The following is an 18,922-nucleotide window of genomic DNA, read 5'->3' as shown; positions in this document are numbered from 1 at the left end:
ACAACTGTCTGGACTCCGTGTGTACCCGTGAAGAGAAACGGGTTGGTGGCAGCGAAGAAAGCAATCCCAGTGGTGGCACAGGGTCAACAGACCGTCAAACGTCTGGGGGCCCTGTGTGATCGCCACACAAGAGAACCTACCTTGTGTCTTTATTTTTCAAAAGTTGCTCTCCAATAAATTTTTCAAAAGTGATCTTTTAAGCTTTTCAAAATTAAAAAATAGTTCTAATGCTGATTTATTTTATTTTTTAATTTTTGAATGTGTGTGCTGGTGGGACCTGTAACCAAAAGTTTCCATGTAGAGTTTTGCTGATTTTCCAGTTCTCCCTCCGCCCAGACTTGCCATGCATTCCACGCCCACTGACCTTGCTCAGTCCACACTGGGTTCTTTTTGAGTTCCCAACCTTAGGATTCTTTCTGAATGTTTTTATACCCCATTGTGCACAGCTGGTACCATTTTGGTTCTGTAATAACCACTCACGGCCGGAAAGCCAGAAATGGAGGAAACTGTGTTTCTTTCAGCTCTGGAGTGGATTTTATTGATCCAGAAAAGGAGAAGGGGGCATGTGAAAGCTGTGTGGAAGCTGGCACCATTGTCGGAAACTGTGTCTTGAGGCTCCCACATGAGAGAAGTATAGCAGTGGAGAGAGGAGCACGTGTGAAGTAGGAGCAAACTAGCTGATGCTGTTCTCCTGTTATGCCCCGCAGAGGACCTTAAGGTCCACAAATGACAACATTTTGGAGGTCCCAAGTCGCAAGGTGGTTAGACTGGTCTCAGCTAGGGCCAGGGCCCTTTCAGTACTGGCTCCAACTTGGAGGAACACTCTGTCTCAAGAGACTAGGGCCCTGCGGGACTTGACATCTTTCCGCAGGGCCTGCAAGACAGAGCTGTTCCGCCTGGCCTTTGGTTTGGACTCAGTCTGACCCTTATGTTTCCCTCCCCTTATGGTTTTGATCTATGGGCTACTTTTAAAATGAGGCGGCATTCTAAACAGCATTTTAGCCAATATTTTAAATTGGGGTTGTTGTTTTTTGCATATTATGTTTTAAATGTAATTTTATTGGTGTTAGCCGCCCTGAGCCTGGCTCTGGCCGGGGAGGACGGGGTATAAAAAAAAAAGAAAAATTATTTTTTATTAGGCTGCATCAACAGCTTCTGACTGGATCCTGGAATGTCCTGTTTTTCGGTCCCCTTTTTGGTCCAGAGCTCTGGCATGAGACAGCCGGATCACACCAGACCATCAGACTGAAAGACACTCGTTTTTTGGTCTAGCTCTCTGCCACAAATCAACTGGCTCGCGCCAGAGGGCCAGACCAAAAGACACTTGTTTTTTCGGTCTTGCAGTTTCACACAGATCAGCTGGCTCCCACAAGGGCTCAGGACCAAAACAAAAAAGAGCATTGCAATTTTGATCAGTGGGATGTCGAAAGGTACACATGCTGATGTTCAAAGCAGAGGAGGCCCAAGCCAGAAGGAAACAGCGGCAATTTGTAATTACACAACACCCTGGAGAGAACACACTTGAAAGGTACCAAAGCGTTGGCCCCCGGTGATCTTTTGCTAGGAGCTGGCGGTGCTTCACAGTGTTTCCTCTTGTTTTTGTGTGGTTCACCGAAGCAGATCTTTTTCTTTCCTGTCATCTTGCATGACTAAATAACTCCCCCATGTGCAGCAGGGAAATGGGTATCTGGGGTGGGGGTGGGGTGGGAGGCAGAAATGTCACACGTTCACTCGGGCAAGGCAATGGAAAGGGGACTTTACACAAGCAAGTTTCAGTTCTGCCCGCCACGCCTCACCCCTCCATCGCCATCTTAGCTTTGAGACCCTCGCTGGTCTCTGAGGTTGTTCTGACTCCAAGGACCTTGACTGCATGTTCCTTTTGTTAACAGAAAAATCCGAGGGCTCCCTTGGACGAAAAACAAAGACACCAACCAGGATTACTTGGAGCAAAACAGCAGCCTGTAGGCTTGGCCTTTATTGATCTGTTGCAACAGGGTGCTCCCCTCACCTGCAGGAGAGAGGAGGGACCCAGAAAAATGGTGCGCAAGGCCTTATAAAGACTTTTGAAATTGCCACCCTGTAGATCAAGACCACCCCCAGAAACATCATACATACATCACAGAAGGGGTGTAACCTAAGACCACCCCTCAGATACATCACACCTTCATCACAGAAAAGGCGGTCTAAAACAGAAATTTGAATATTGTTTTTCTCCTGTTGTTTATCTCCTGTCTGGCAGGTTACTTGATTGGATTGCCTGGGGAGCCTGGCTAGTCTTTTGTAATGATAAATACTTAGTTCCTGGGCCAGGTCACAGGCTCACACCCTATTCAAACACAGACATACCCCTAAGACAGGATTTGTGAAGGAAAAGACAATGGGGAGGCTTTTCCAGTTTGACCTTGCAGAGAAAATATTTGCTCAGTTTAGGAATCAAAATGGTTCCAGGTTGGCTTTCCTGTGCTGATCTATGTATGTGCTTGGTTGGTACACTTATGAACATTACCATATATTTAAGACCATAAAATTCCTATCACACTTTCAGCGGGCAGCGATTTCTTAGCCCTTCAGTGAAAAAGTGTATTAATTCAAAATGGAAAACAGCAAAGAAGCAGAAACCCTGTCAGAAAAACAGACCCAGAACTTCTCCTGTTTCAGCCCTCATCATGCCTTCCATCCATTTCCCTCCTCCACACAGATATTTTTTCCTCCTTTCGCTCTGGTTTGTTGGTTCTAGGGAAGGAGTGAAAATTCCGTACGTTTGCATTTTAATTCCAGCCAACGTAACTGTTTTCTTAATATTTATGCGCCCGGTCATTACCTGCTCCCTGGAAATTAAATCCCACCCACCCTTTCCTCCCCCTCTTGCATGTAATAAGATACAAAGGCAAGTGCCGTGTTTCGATAAACAGATGGATGTCCCCTGCAAGGCGATGAGGGAGGCAAAGATCAGAGCTCCCCCCCCAACACAACCCACAGTGGTCAAGGGGTCAGCTAAGGATTGTGGGGTTATATCTGCTAACGGGGGACTCTCCAGCAAGAGACGCAGAGCTGAAACTGGAGGCAGAGCTCACCATCAGAATCAAGCTCTGGCGAACCAGTTTTCAGTCTCCGGGCTCAGTTACTTTATTTACAGATTTATACCCAGCCCTTCCGTGAAAAGGATCAGGGCAGCATGTAAAAGTCTACACGAAAACATCCTCAAACACAACTGCATTTCTCTGAGCATGTGCGTGTTGGAGGTCTTTGTCAAGTGCCGTATTTTTCACTCTATAAGACGCACCTGACCATAAGACGCACCTAGTTTTTAGAGGAGGAAAACAAGAAACAAGAAAGCAACGCAAAGCCTCTTGAGCAAAGAGGGAGGAGCGCTCCCGCTGCGCTCCAGAGTCTTTGTGTAGCTAAGCCAGAAGCCAGGAGCAAGAGGGATCGCTGCGCACCGATCCCTCTCGCTCTTCTGGCTTCAGCGATAGCTGCGCAGCCTGCATTCTCTCCGTAAGATGCACACACATTTCCCCTTACTTTTTAGGAGGAGAAAAGTGCATCTTATAAAGCAAAAAATACGGTACTTGGCATAAAAAGGGAGACCATCTTTGGATGTGAGATCAGCATCTTTCCCTCAGTGCTTAAGTCACCCCACCCAACATACCTCACACTCCCATGATTGCAGAGCGATGTTTCCACAATAAAAGTGGCGGCTTCGAGGACCCTGTTCCAAGCCCAGCATCTTTCATTTTACAAAATAAATACTTGGGAATGACAAAAACAAAACAAAAACAAGACAGAAAAAAGGAAATTCCTAATTTCTTTGCAGGCTCCAGAGCTGGCTGCCCTTTGAGGAAATATATTATCAGATGACTGTTCAGATTTTGATACGGGTGTATTTGGCTGTTGTTGCTGTTTTGTTGTCGTTTGTACCAGAGCGATGGCAAACCTGTGGCTTGCTGGACTCCAGCTTCTATCAGCCCCAGTCAACGTGACCAATGGTCGGATTTTATTTATAAGAATACTTACATACCACTGTATCATTAAAAATATATCCTGGTGGTTTACAACAAGTTTCCTAGTATTTTGAGAAGCTGAATTTCTGTGCTTACTCTCTTCAGACCACCAATAATTTTACAAACCTATTTATAGCACACACACCCAACTTCTTGGGAGGAAATGTGCTCTGACACACATCACCGGCTGCTTTGACTTCCTCGTCTGGTGCTTCCCTCCAGCTCTGATGCGCCTTCTTGAGGTGTAAGTGATCAGAATTTCACAAGGTAGGCTGAACGTGGGCGTTACCCAGCAAACACGGATGAACCTGAAAGCAACCCAGCATCGAAAGTGGGGAAAAACACACCCAGATGTTGCTGCCTCTGCGGTTACTGGACACCTGTGATTTTCTCTCCCGCCCCCTCCCCAATGGCTTTCCTAGGAGATGACCTTTGCATGATGCTCAAATGAGGCAAAGCTCAGAGGGGCTTCTGAGAAAAGGCCCACAACTCACCTTGCAAAATCCATGTTTATTAACGGGGGTGACTTTCCTCGAAATGTCATGAACTGGAAGATCCCTGCCAAGGATTGCATAAGCCCCCGCGGGTGTGCTACTAAGATGTCAGCAACGGATGAGATTGTAGACCACACGCCTGGGGTGAACATTGTCACCATCACGACACAGAGAGTAAAACATTGGTTCAAAATGCAGAATCCCTGGAATTTCAATGTTCTGAATGTTCTAGGGGGTTGAGAAGGGATGGGAATTGTTTGTTTTGTTTCCAAAAGCAATGGTGTTTTTTAAATTTTAAAAATATTTTTTATTCAGTTTTACATTTAATCATCATCATCATCATCATCATCATCATCATCATCATCTATTATTTATACCCCGCCCATCTGGGCAGCTTCCAGCGGAATATTAAAATACAATAACCTATTAAACATTAAAAGCTTCCCTAAACAGGGCTGCCTTCAGATGTCTTCTAAAAGTCTGGTAGTTGTTTTTCTCTTTAACATCTGGTGGGCGGGTGTTTCACAGTGCAGGTGCCACTACCGAGAAGGCCCTCTGCCTGGTTCCCTGTAACTTGGCTTCTCGCAGTGAGGGAACCACCAGAAGGCCCTCAGCCTTGGACCTCAGTGTCTGGGCAGAACGATGGGGGTGGAGAATTAGAATCAGATACAAATCATAATCATATATACCTAGGATTCTCTGAATCCCTTGACTTCCCTCCACCCCTCCATGGGTTCCATAGTATTCTTTTCCAACTGCATCGTATACTGTTCTCCATATTCCCTCAACACTCAATTCTTACCATGGTTCTTGTGACATTGCAAGTGTTTTCAAAACCCTGCCAATATTTTTAATTGTTTGCAGTGTTCTTTTAAGTAACTTATAAATTTCCCCGATTCTTTATTAAATTTATGATCTTCTTGGTTTCTGATCTTCCTGGTCATTTTCGCCATTTCAGCATAGTCCATCATCATTGTTAGCCATTCTTCTCTGGTAGGTACATTATCTTCCTTCCATCTCTGGGCAAGCAACTTCCATGCAGCTGTCGTAGTGTACATAAACAGTCTTTCTCTTTGTAGAGTGGATTTGCCACAATTCACGCATTTTCCTGAGATCAGTAACAGAAGTCACACAAACAGAAATATGAGCAGCATTCACTTTTTTTTTTTAAGTTCAAGAACATCACATAACTGTGTTATTTTCTGTACTGTTGCTGATGTTTCTCTTCCACTGAAATGCACTGACATTAATTATGTAATTAACGATTACATAATTGTGTTCATATTGAAGGAGTCATTGTTTTGTTTTGTTTTTGTTTTATTATGTATTTTGTGTTCTCACTGTGTTTTTGAACCAACCTGTGATCTTCAGATAAAGGGCAGTATACAAATTTTAGTGATAACGATGATTTAGGTTTTAGTAGAAGCCGAACTGTAGCACAATGGAAACAGTACTGACAGAGAGGAATACAGGACAGGATTGAAATCATGGCCTCCTTACATCCTGAGAAACTACACAGGAGATTGCAATCATGCTGTTCCTAATGAATTGGCTGTTGTGCTATGTTGTGTGTTTGTGTGTGTGTTCAACACAACTGCCTGCATGTTGATTTTTTCTTCCAAGTCATGGCCATGAGCTCCTGCACTTCACATTTTTTCACTACACCACTGCAAAAAAAGAACTCACATCATTGGTGTCCACAGCAGCACCAACAATCTCCATCTTTCAGCCCCATTCCTTCCAGTTCCTAGCTGTGTTCCCCTGGGAGCTGCCACCTCTGAGACCCAGCAGTCTCTTTGGGTAGGAACAGTATTACAGCTGACTTTATCACTGGAGGTGTGCTCCATTGTCTTTTGAGACAGATGGACAACAACAACAACAACAACAACAACAACAACAACAACAACAACAACTGACCTTCATGTTTAAGAAGAAGCTCCATGTTAGAAAGTCTCCATGCGGACTGCCTCGCCAGAGTGGTGCATGCTCAAGTTATCTCCCGCTTGGACTACTGCAATGCGCTCTATGTGGGGCTACCTTTGAAGGAGACCTGTAAACTGCAACTAATCCAGAATGTGGCAGCTAGACTGGTTTCTGGGAGTGGCTGCCGGGACCACATAACACCAGTCCTGAAAGACCTACATTGACTTCCAGTACGTTTCTGAGCACAATTCCAAGTGTTGGTGCTGACCTTTAAAGCCCTAATCAGCCTCGGCCCAGTATACCTGAAGGAGCGTCTCCACTCCCATCGTTCAGCCCGGACACTAAGGTCCAGCTCCAAGGGCCTTCTGGCGGTTCCCTTCCTGTGAGAAGCCAAGTTACAGGGAGCCAGACAGAGAGCCTTCTCAGTGGTGGCGCCCGCCCTGTGGAACGCCCTCCCATCAGATGTCAAGGAAATAAACTATCTGACTTTTAGAAGACATCTGATGGCAGCTATGTTTAGGGAAGTATAACAACAACAACAACAACAACAACAACAACAACAACAACAACAACGCCCCTGCCCTAGCTGTAGTCCCCACCTAGCAAGAGAAATTTGGTACAGCAATCATGTATGCCAACAACAGAATCTAGTTCCAATTGTCAACAACCAGGTAAAAAGGTAAAAGGACCCCTGACCATTAGGTCCAGTCGTGGCCGACTCTGGGATTGCGGTGCTCATCTCGCTTTATTGGCCGAGGGAGCCGGTGTACAGCTTCCGGGTCATGTGGCCAGCATGACTAAGCCGCTTCTGGCAAACCAGAGCAGCTCACGGAAACGCCGTTTACCTTCCCACCGGAGTGGTACCTATTTACCCTACTTGCACTTTTATGTGCTTTTGAACTGCTAGGTTGGCAGGAGCAGGGACTGAGCAACGGGAGCTCACCCCGTCGTGGGGATTTGAACCACTGACCTTCTAGTTGGCAAGTCCTAGGCTCTGTGGTTTAACCCACAGCGCCACCCGTGTCCCCAACAACCAGGTATAAACAGTCATATCCAATATTCACCTTGGTCGGAGGTCTCTAGCAAGGAAGATGGTGGAATTTTCGCTTGGCATTGTGACACCCCACCACTTGATCACAAGCCTATTTTGGTGGTGTACCAACAGCCTATGTGGACACAGCTGAGATCAGGTTGTCCTAACTCATCTACTCAGGTGTTGATGATGCAGGTCAACACCCTTGTTGTTGCCAACTGACATGGATAGCCTCTACATATATGCATATCTGCATGTGCTGGCTAGCAAACGCAAGCATGGATTTACGCATCCGATCAATAAACATTATATGCTTGGCATATAAGTATGGCTCAGGTGGGGCACTAAGTAGTACTGATGAGAGGAAAACTGCCTTTAAACATCTCAGTGATTTGCCAGCGGGACATGGATTCAGGTATGCTTTTGCATGTTAAGAAGAGGGAGGTTGCCATAATTCTGAACGAAAGAGATTCTATGTCCTTGATAACGGCAAGTTTTGCAGAAATCTAATGGGTGCAGATTTCCTCATGGGGAAAATATTCACCTGTTACGTTTTGGCCGCTTGGGCAGCTGCTAAAGTTGTGGAAATCTCTGTGCATCAGAAAGGTGGCAATCCAATTAGGATGATATCTGGGAATTAGCTGCTGGTTTGATGGATGTCGTTTTCCGTGCTAATATTAAGCAAACTCGTAACTTTGGGTTTTATGAGACCAGGAGCAAAATGAGATCCAGCAATCTTGGAGGGCAGGGCAGGGGAGTCTGTCATGCAAATAGGTACAACTGTCAGGTAAGTTCAGGTAACAGTAAGAATTCAACATGCTCAGCAAGCTAAGTGACGAAACATGGACTGTACGTGGGTGACATGCTTTGGAAGTCTAAACCTTCCCCACTCCAGCTATCAGCCCAGTGGCTCCTGTGCCCAATTTGACAAGCTTGGGGTGGAGGGGAAGAAAACTGCTGCCATTCAAACTGCTGCCAAGCCTTCAAACCATCTTAACCCTGAGATTAAGAGTCTGCTGCTCCACCAGTTGAGCTACACTTCTGCCAGGTAGTGAATTTGGAGACTTCTGTCAGAAATAAAAACAAGGACAGGGATTGCCACAATTCACGCATTTTCCTGAGATCAGTAACAGAAGTCACGCAAACAGAAATACGAGCAGCATTCACAATTTATTTAAGTCCAAGAACATCACATAACTGTGTTATTTTCTGCACTGTTGCTGATGTTTCTCTTCCATTAAAATGCACTGACATTAATTATGTAATTAGCGATAAAATTAATTGTGTTCATATTGAAGGAGTCAGTTTCGTTTTTGTTTTATTATGTATTTTGTGTTCTCACTGTGTTGTATTTTTATGTAGTGAACCAACCTGTGATCTTCAGATGAAGGGCAAATTTTACAAATTTTAATGATGATGATGATGATGATGATGATGATGATGATGATTTAGGTTTTAGCAGAAGCCGAACTGTAGCACAATGGAAACAATATTGATGGAGAGGAATACAGGACAGGATTGAAATCATGGCCTCCTTACATCTCGAGAAACTACACAGGGGATTGCAATCATGCTGTTCCTAATGAATTGGCTGTGATACTATGTTGTGTGTTTGTGTGTGTATTCAACACAACTGCCTGCATGCAGAATTTCTCTTCAAAGGCATGGCCATGAACTCCCACACTTCACAGTTTACCACTACACCACTGCAACATCCACCCCCTGCTGTCTGCATGCACCAATGACTTCTTCCATTTTGCTCTTGTTTTCCCCATTCGTTTCTGTCCACACCAAACGTCAGACAAGGTGCAGGCTGCTTGTTTCAAATGCCAGCAGACTCCCCAGCAGAGAGGCAGACTACTTGCACCGTGTACATTGCAGCTGCTTACTTGAGTCCCCAACATTTCTGGCTAAAAGATCTCTTGCAGAAGGTCTCTGAAAGGTGACTAACAGTTCAGTGCAGGTGGGCTGTTAAGACCATAGGTCTGACCAGGTATAAGGTATTTGTCTTTCCCAGCAAATCTTGCTTCTAGTTTAGAGCCCAAATACTGGGGTGAGGGTGCTAGAAGGTGGCTGTCTAGATTTGCCTTTCTAATCTGTTTGAAGAAATAATAGAAAAGGTAAGTTGGAATACAACCTCCAACCCACCTGCCCATGCCAACAGCAAGAACCAGCAGGAATTATTTTGCCAAACCTGCCCCCATCCCAAAGGAGGATAACTATCTCACCTGGGCATATGCTGAACACAGTCAAAGGCTGCTTAAAATTCCATGGCTTCCTCTGGAAGAACGCTGGGAGGGCTCACACTTTACTAAATGTATATTTCTCCAGAAAATATGGTTGTGCGGTTCAGAAGCAACTCTCAGTGGTATAACCAGGTAACAGAAAATAGCGCTCATCTCGCTTTATTGGCTGAGGGGGCTCACCCCGTTGCGGGAATTCGAACCGCCGACCTTCTGATCGGCAAGTCCTAGGCTCTGTGGTTTAACCCACAGCGCCGCCCGCATCCCTAAGGTCCTTGTAGAAGATGTGAAATCTGAGCTCCATAGCAGCTCGAATTTTGTAACCTTTAACATTGCTCACTTGAAAAGGCGATGTGACTCTCCGGACGTTATTGAACTCCCATCATCCTTGACTGCCAGCAACATTGGCTGGGGCTTGTGAGAGTTGGAGTAATAATCACATCTTGAGGACCACAGGTTCCGTATCGTCGTTTTTACAGATTGATTATAAGGCTTTTCAGAGACGAACAGAGATCTACCTAGACTGGAGCTCGGCTTTAGCAGAATATATCAAATTGCAAGATTTGCACAAAGCAAAGGTGTCACATTGCTTCTTTCAATTATGTTGCACACATTGCAAATGACTCTCCTTTGATCTGAGAATCTCAGCCTCCATCTTCTTTTGCAGCTTCCAGACCTTCTTCTCTGTTTGTCATTGCACTGACTATCTTGGCCCTGCAATGGCCGAAGGGAACAACGGCCTTTCCCACAATGCCCCTCTCCAGCCTGTTTGCCAACGCAGTTATAAGGGCACAGCATCTTCACCTGCTTGCAGCTGACACCTTCAAGGAGTTTGTGAGTAATAGGACTCAGCTATACAGCTGCAAATAAAACGTTTTGAACGTGTTGGAAAGTGCAATATACAAATGTGACAGTAGATGGCGACAGTGAGCTATGCCAAATTCTGTGTCTTTGTCAAAACATTTTTTAAAAAAGCATTTTCACAGCGTTTTTTTTTTATATGTGTGTAGATTCCACCATAGTGTACTATTCAGAAATGCATCCATTTGGTTTCTATATCATCATTCCTTCTGAACAAGGGTGGCTGGGTGCCACTCAGGCATAATTATAACTTGGCTTGGCAGCCCCTTATCCAGCTTCAACTTCACCTTTGCTCCTGGCTAAACAGTGGATGGAGGAAGCAACCCTCATAGCATTTTGTGGCTTTTGTTTTTTGTTTGTTTGTTTTTTTACAGGAACGTTCCTACATCTCAGAAGCCCAGCGGTACTCCAACAAAAACTCTCCGTCTTCGTACTGTTATTCCGAAACCATCCCTGCGCCCACAGGGAAGGACGATGCCCAGCAAAGAACAGTAGGTTGCCTCCCTTGTTGCCTTATTTTATGGAATTAGCAAAACAACAACAAATCTATGGTTACATGAAACATACTCAATAAACACACAAGACGTAACCGGCTGCACTTTTGAATAAATAAGGTATGCTATTCATTGTATCAAATTGTAGATTTCAACGAAAAAAACAGAAGACCCAGTGGGTCAGTTCATTCTATAGTCCGTTCATGCCTAAGGTCCATACATGTATAAGTGTCTATTCCAGCTGTCTGTTCATAGAGTCCAATAATCCACATGAAGGGTTGTTACAGTTCCACTGAATCCTTTCACAGAGTCTAAAATTAATTTAAATAAATCCCTCCTGGTTTGAAATGCAGAATACTTGGGAGTAGGAACAAAACCTAGACCTAGATTTAATACTCGAGATTCCTCTGGTTTTTAAAGTTCTGTCAGATAAGTTAACCACTAAAGTGGTATCTCGATGTTCAGGAATTATTTCCTCCGATAAGATGCGCCATTTGGAAAAAGACTGGTACGTTTGACCAGATCTAAGTTCTCTGTCTTCATCTGATCCGTCTTGTGTGTTTATTGATTATTTTATGGAATGGCTGCATCAAGGTGCAAAATCTGGAATTTCCGTGTTTTGTGTGTTTAGCTTCCCATTGTCCCACTTGGCGAACAGTGGGGCAGCTCCCAACTTCTGCAACAATACTTTACAATCCCATTTTCTCTCCAGCTGCCATCTGAACATAACTTGTCCCAAACAACGTAACTATTCCATCACTGAGGAAGGAATGTTCCCAGCCATTCGTGCCCATTGAGAGAATGCCCTCCGCCAGTTTTATAAGCATCATTTGGCATTCACTACTCTTTAGCAAGTTATCAAGGGCGCTTCCTGACAACCTCGTTCCGGAGCAATCTTATTTGTTTGCAGAGAACCTAGATGCCTACTGTTTAATGAGCATCCATTCTGATTTGTTTGAGGGTAGGTTAGATGATGTTGCATCAAGGCAAGCCTTATTCCACCCTTTCCAGTGTTTTCCCCTTCACTTTCCTTCCTGCAGAAAAAAAATCAGATTCAGAAGCAGTTTTGTTGTGCAGACCAACTACTAAATTAGCCGGTATGCAATTGAATCCCACTCGAGCAAATGGCTCCAGGTATACTTCAATTAAATGTAAGGGTTTCCTGGAATAGGGCTGGGAAAGTCCTCTGCCCAAGAAGTACCTTTGGGTCATGGGGTTAAGCTAGACATGGCATTTGGGAGATCTTCTTCTTCTTCTTCTTCTTCTTCTTCTTCTTCTTCTTCTTCTTCTTCTTCTTCTAGGAGAGTATTAGTAGCAGTGCAAGGAAAGAAATCCAATTGGAACTAAGATTTTGAGGGTGTTTGACATCTGGGAGTTTGACACCACAGGTTTCCCCACCCCTGCTGTACATCTTCTGGAGGTGGTGCCCTTATTTAGGTTGACGTTTGATGCTCAAGGACGGAAAAAGTATAATAATTAGTATACCATTATCTAGGGATGTGGGTGGCGCTGTGGGTTAAACCACAGAGCCTAGGACTTGCCTATCAGAAGGTCGGCGGTTCGAATCCCTGCAATGGGGTGAGCTCCCGTTGCTCGGTCCCTGCTCCTGCCAACCTAGCAGTTCAAAAACACATCAAAGTGCAAGTAGATAAATAGGTACCGCTCCAGCGGGAAGGTAAACGGCATTTCCGTGCACTGCTCTGGTTCGTCAGAAGCGGCTTAGTCATGCTGGCCACATGACCCGGAAGCTGTACGCCGACTCCCTCGGCCAATAAAGCGAGATGAGCGCCGCAACCCCAGAGTCGGTCACGACTGGACCTAATGGTCAGGGGTCCCTTAACCTATTAGTAGCAGTGCAAGGAAAGAAATCCGATTGGAACTAAGATTTTGAGGGTGTTTGACATCTGGGAGTTTGACATCACAGGTTTCCCCACCCCTGCTGTACATCTTCTGGAGGTGGTGCCCTTATTTAGGTTGACGTTTGATGCTCAAGGACAGGAAAAGTATAATAATTACTACACCGTTATCTACCTTGTTATTGGGTTGGATGGAGAGGGCTGTAAGTACAAAGAGGCACACATTGAACCCAGGGCACAGCATTCCGTCTCAAACCATTTCCTTGATCCGACCCAATGTTTGTTGCTCTAATGGAAATACATGGACTCCAAACCGCATCAATTTCATCCATCAATGTGATCAGTGGTCAAGGATGGGAGCTGTCGTCAAGAAGGCCATAGATTCCCCACCCCTGATGTACAGCTTCAGGTTTTGGCGGGTCCTCCAGGGAACGAATCTCAAGGTTGTGGGGCCACCACAACAGTGTTTTGCTTTGCTTGTGCAAAGCTGGTTTGGCACAGAGATGACGTTCTTAAGAGTGTCTTCAGTCTTGAAGGCTATGATGGGAGGGAAATGAGTGGCTCGTTATGGTTCTTTTTAACACTGGCCTCTTTGTTTATTTTCCCTTCAAGGACATGGAGCTGCTCAGGTTTTCGCTGACTCTCATTCAGTCCTGGCTAGGTCCTGTACGGTTCCTAAGCAGGGTCTTCACTAATAGTCTGGTCTTTGGGACTTCGGACAGAGTGTATGAAAAACTCCAAGACTTGGAAGAAGGCATCCAGACTCTTATGAGGGTAAGCCATCTGTTCCCAAGGGGCAAAGGGGCAAGCAGTTCCCTTTGAGTGAAGCTGAGGTTCTGATCACCCTCCTAACCACGATGACTGTGTGCTAACTCTCAATATTGGAGACAAGATGCATCTGAACTCCAGCTGCTGAAGTATGCAAGTTGTGCTCATGTGAGCTTCTCTTTTGGCCTCACCCAGCAAGGCATTTGGGACGCGGGTGGCGCTGTGGGTTAAACCTCAGAGCCTAGGACTTGCCGATCAGAAGGTTGGCGGTTCGAATCCCCACGATGGGGTGAGCTCCCGTTGCTCGGTCCCTGCTCCTGCCAACCCAGCAGTTCGAAAACACGTCAAAGTGCAAGTAGATGACTAGGTACTGCTCCGGCGGGAAGGTAAACGGCGTTTCCGTGCACTGCTCTGGTTCGTCAGAAGCGGCTTAGTCATGCTGGCCACATGACCCGGAAGCTGTACGCCAGCTCCCTTGGCCTTTAAAGCAAGATGAGAGACGCAACCCCAGAGTCGGCCACGACTGGACCTAACGGTCAGGGTTCCCTTTACCTTTACTAACAAGGCATTTAAAGCTCTCAACTTGCAATTAAGCCACATTTGGGGGAAAGCCGGAAACAGTAACTGCTGCTGAGTTCCGCATTGCTGTTGCTGCATCTCAACCCATCCATTGCAAAACTGCCTGTGCAGGGCCTCTTACTCAATTTTGCAGCCAGGCTGAGAAGGACCTATAGCAGGCTTCCTCGACCTCGGCCCTCCAGATGTCTGGAGACCACAATTCCCAGCATCCCTGACCACTGGTCCTGCTAGCTAGGGATCATGGGAGTTGTAGGCCAAACACATCTGGAGGGCCGAGGTTGAGGAAGCCTGACCTAGAGAGATAGGCTTCAAATGCTTGCCAATAGACACCTTCCACCTGCCTTCTCCCATTCCAGGGGCTGCATGCAAGACTCTGCCCACCTACAACACAGGGCAGCGGTTGTCGTAATTAGTCATGAAGCAAACCGTGGGAAATTTTCAAAATCTCCCAAGTTTGTGATTTGGGGCCATGTTTCCTAATAATAATAATAATTTATTTATACCACACTCATCTGACTGGGTTTCCCCAGATACGCTGGGCAGCTCCCAACAGAATATTAAAAGCACAATTAAACATCAAACATTAAAAACTTCCCTAAACAGGGCTGCCTTCAGATGTCTTCCAAAAGACAAATAGTTGTTTATTTCCTTGACATCTGACGGGAAGGCGTTCCACAAGGCGGGAACCACTACCAAAAGGCCCTCTGCCTGGTTCCCTGTAGCTTCACTTCTCGCAGTGAGGGAACTGCCAGAAGGCCGTCAGAGCTGGACCTCCATCTCTGGGCTGAACGATGGGAGTGGAGACGCTCCTTCAGGTATACTGGGCCAAGGCAATTTAGGGCTTTAAAGGTCCGTCGTAGTTGTTGTTGTTGTTGTTTAGTCGTTTAGTCGTGTCCGACTCTTCGTGACCCCATGGACCAGAGAACGCCAGGCACTCCTGTCCTCCACTGCCCCCCGCAGCTTGGTCAGACTCATGCTGGTAACCTCGAAAACACTATCCAACCATCTCGTCCTCTGTCGCCCCCTTCTCCTTGTGCCCTCCATCTTTCCCAACATCAGGGTCTTCTCCAGGGAGTCTTCTCTTCTCATGAGGTGGCCAAAGTACTGGAGCCTCAGCTTCACAATCTGTCCTTCCAGTGAGCACTCAGGGCTGATTTCCTTCAGAATGGAGAGGTTTGATCTTCTTGCAGTCCATGGGACTCTCAAGAGTCTCCTCCAGCACCATAATTCAAAAGCATCAATTCTTCGGCGATCAGCCTTCTTTATGGTCCAGCTCTCACTTCCATACATCACTACTGGGAAAACCATAGCTTTAACTATACGGACCTTTGTTGGCAAGGTGATGTCTCTACTTCTCAAGATGCTGTCTAGGCCTGTCATTGCCCTTCTCCCAAGAAGCAGGCGTCTTTTAATTTCGTGGCTGCTGTCACCATCTGCAGTGATCATGGAGCCCAAGAAAGTAAAATCTCTCACTGCCTCCATTTCTTCCCCTTCTATTTGCCAGGAGGTGATGGGACCAGTAGCCATGATCTTCGTTTTTTTGATGTTGAGCTTCAGACCATATTTTGCACTCTCCTCTTTCACCCTCAATAAAAGGTTCTTTAATTCCTCCTCACTTTCTGCCATCAAGGTTGTGTCATCTGCATATCTGAGGCTGTTGATATTTCTTCCGGCAATCTTAATTCCGGCTAGGGATTCATCCAGCCCAGCCTTTCGCATGATGAATTCTGCATATAAGTTAAATAAGCAGGGAGACAGAATGCAGCCTTGTCGTACTCCTTTCCCAATTTTGAACCAGTCAGTTGTTCCATATCCAGTTCTAACTGTAGCTTCTTGTCCCACGTAGAGATTTCTCAGGAGACAGATGAGGTGATCAGGCACTCCCATTTCTTTAAGAACTTGCCATAGTTTGCCATGGTCGACACAGTCAAAGGCTTTTGCATAGTCAATGAAGCAGAAGTAAATGTCTTTCTGGAACTCTCTAGCTTTCTCCATAATCCAGCGCATGTTTGCAATTTGGTCTCTGTTTCCTCTGCCTCTTCTAAATCCAGCTTGCACTTCTGGGAGTTCTCGGTCCACATACTGCTTGAGCCTTCCTTGTAGAATTTTAAGCATAACCTTGCTAGCGTGAGAAATTAGTGCAATTGTGCGATAGTTGGAGCATTCTTTGGCACTGCCCTTCTTTGGGATTGGGATGTAGACTGATCTTCTCCAATCTTCTGGCCACTGCTGAGTTTTCCAAACTTGCTGGCATATTGAGTGTAGCACCTTAACAGCATCATCTTTTAAAATTTTAAATAGTTCAGCTGGAATACCATCACTTCCACTGGCCTTGTTATTTGCAGTGCTTTCTAAGGCCCATTTGACTTCACTCTCCAGGATGTCTGGCTCAAGGTCAGCAACCACACTACCTGGGGTATATGAGACATCCGTTTCTTTCTGGTATAATTCCTCTGTGTATTCTTGCCACCTCTTCTTGATGTCTTCTGCTTCTGTTAGGTCCTTTCCACTTTTGTCCTTTATTATGGAAATCTTTGTACGAAATGTTCCTTTCATATCTCCAATTTTCTTGAACAGATCTCTGGTTCTTCCCATTCTATTGCTTTCCTCTATTTCTTTGCATTGCTTGTTTAAGAAGGTCTTCTTGTCTCTCCTTGCTATTCTTTGGAAATCTGCATTCAATTTCCTGTATGTTTCACGATCTCCCTTGCATTTTGCTTGCCTTCTCTCCCCCGCTATTTGTAAGGTCTCATTGCACAGCCACTTTGCTTTCTTGCATTTCCTTTTCATTGGGATGGTTTTCGTTGCTGCCTCCTGTATGTTACGCGCCTCCATCCATAGTTCTTCAGGCACTCTGTCCACCAAATCTAAATCCTTAAACCTGTTCCTCACTTCCACTGTGTATTCATAAGGGATTTGACTTAGATTGTATCTTACCGGCCCAGTGGTTTTTCCTACTTTCTTCAGTTTAAGCTTGAATTTTGCTATAAGAAGCTGATGATCTGAGCCACAGTCAGCTCCAGGTCTTGTTTTTGCTGACTGTATAGAGCTTCTCCATCTTTGGCTGCAGAGAATATAATCAATCTGATTTCGATGCTGCCCATCTGGTGATGTCCATGTGTAGAGTCGTCTCTTGTGTTGTTGGAAAAGCGTGTTTGTGATGACCAGCTTGTTCTCTTGACAGAACTCTATTAGCCTTTGCCCTGCTTCGTTTTGATCTCCAAGGCCAAACTTGCCAGTTGTTCCTTTTATCTCTTGACTCCCTACTTTAGCATTCCAATCCCCTATAATGAGAAGAACATCCTTCTTTGGTGTCACTTCTATAAGGTGTTGTAAGTCTTCATAGAATTGGTCAATTTCGGTTTCTTCAGCACCAGTAGTTGGTGCATAAACTTGGATTACTGTGATGTTAAAAGGTCTGCCTTGGATTCGTATTCGTCCGTCGTAGTACCTTTCCCATTTGCAAGAGCGTATTTTCCCACAGGAGCTGGAGGATGGGAGCTCACGGGGCGCCCAGCTGCTCAGACCCACCTACGACAAATTTGACGTCAACCTCCGGAGCGAAGACGCTCTGCTGAAAAACTACGGCCTTCTGTCCTGCTTCAAGAAGGACCTGCACAAGGTGGAGACTTACCTGAAAGTGATGAAGTGCCGCCGTTTCGGGGAACTTAACTGCACCATCTGAGGGCAGAAGAGATCTACCTCTCCCTTCGGTCCCATTTCCCAAGGGCTGGAGTTAGTGCGCTGCTGATACCTCGTGTGTGCGTGTGAGAAAACCCTGAGTCAAGTCAAGAGCAAAATGTCATGCATTCTGTAGCTCTGAGACTTGCAAGGACCCTCTACGCTTCTTTGTACTTGTAAAAATAAATGCAGTTTTGCCTCTAGCTCCATTCAGACGTCGTTATTTGTATTGGATCAACTCAGAGGGGGCCTCTTTACCCTTGCCCCCATCAGGTTTATTTCCAACTGTGAAGACCTGAAAGTGGGGGAGACTCTTCTAAGCATGCTCCATGGAACCTCCCTACAGTCAGGAACCTTGTGTTAAGTGGGTTCTCGATTGTGCGTGTTCTAAGGACGTGTCCTTAGAAGCCCCCTTTCACCTTTCTTTTTTTAATTTTTAAAATAAATTTTATTAGTGTTTTCCAAACAACACGAAAAATATCGAAAAATAACAATACACAACACACAAAAACCAACATTCAAAAAACAAAAAACAAATCCGTATCTTACAAGTTAATAATATAAACACTAAAAAAACCAAAACATTGACTTCCACAATCCCACAGCACCTCCTTTATCTCTCATTGTGTCTTCCTGTTTTCCTTATCATCTCTATCCTAACATCTAGATATAAATCCCTCTTTCTTATCCTTTCACTTCTCAAGGTTATTCCAGACTCAGACAGATTTCTGTCATCGAACCTTGACTTTTAAGGTATTCATTTAGGCACTCCCATTCTTTTTTTACTTCGCTTTTTGGTTTTTGTCTTATTATGTCTGTCAATTTGGCTAATTCTAAGTATTCTGACAGCTTACATAACCACTCTCCCCTAGTGGGTAACTGAGTCCCTTTCCAATACTTAGCCACCAGGATTCTTGCTGCAGACGTTGCGTATAAGAAAAATTTAGTTTTGTCATTTAAAATTCCTTTCGTGAAAGTTGCATGAAGGT

The 18,922-nt window shown here is 45.2% G+C and overlaps 2 protein-coding genes across 8 annotated transcripts in view; both read left to right on the top strand.

The window, feature by feature from the left end:
* Positions 1 to 18,922, top strand: part of LOC307201008 (B-cell antigen receptor complex-associated protein beta chain-like) — a 58,619-nt gene that overhangs the window by 13,362 nt on the left and 26,335 nt on the right. For 5 of the 7 annotated variants that reach the window (XM_079950131.1, XM_079950130.1, XM_079950129.1 and 2 more), the window contains exon 8: positions 134 to 192. The exons of the other annotated variants lie outside the window; for them this stretch is intronic. The gene's annotated coding sequence lies outside the window, so the exon portion shown is untranslated. Of the gene's footprint in view, positions 1 to 133; positions 193 to 18,922 lie in introns of those variants that run through there. 7 annotated transcript variants of the gene reach the window in all.
* On the top strand, positions 7,714 to 18,010 carry LOC307200976 (somatotropin). The gene is made up of 5 exons (XM_079950084.1): positions 7,714 to 7,866; positions 10,362 to 10,528; positions 10,930 to 11,046; positions 13,518 to 13,679; positions 17,737 to 18,010. Exons 1-5 carry the CDS (start codon positions 7,809 to 7,811, stop codon positions 17,935 to 17,937), a joined length of 705 nt encoding a protein of 234 aa, XP_079806210.1. The 5' UTR covers positions 7,714 to 7,808; the 3' UTR covers positions 17,938 to 18,010.

Source organism: Podarcis cretensis (assembly GCF_951804945.1).
Source record: "Podarcis cretensis genome assembly, chromosome: 13".
Classification (NCBI taxonomy): domain Eukaryota; kingdom Metazoa; phylum Chordata; class Lepidosauria; order Squamata; family Lacertidae; genus Podarcis; species Podarcis cretensis.
The sequence above is the reverse complement of the archived record's forward strand: the minus strand, read 5'-3'. Positions and strand labels throughout refer to the sequence as shown.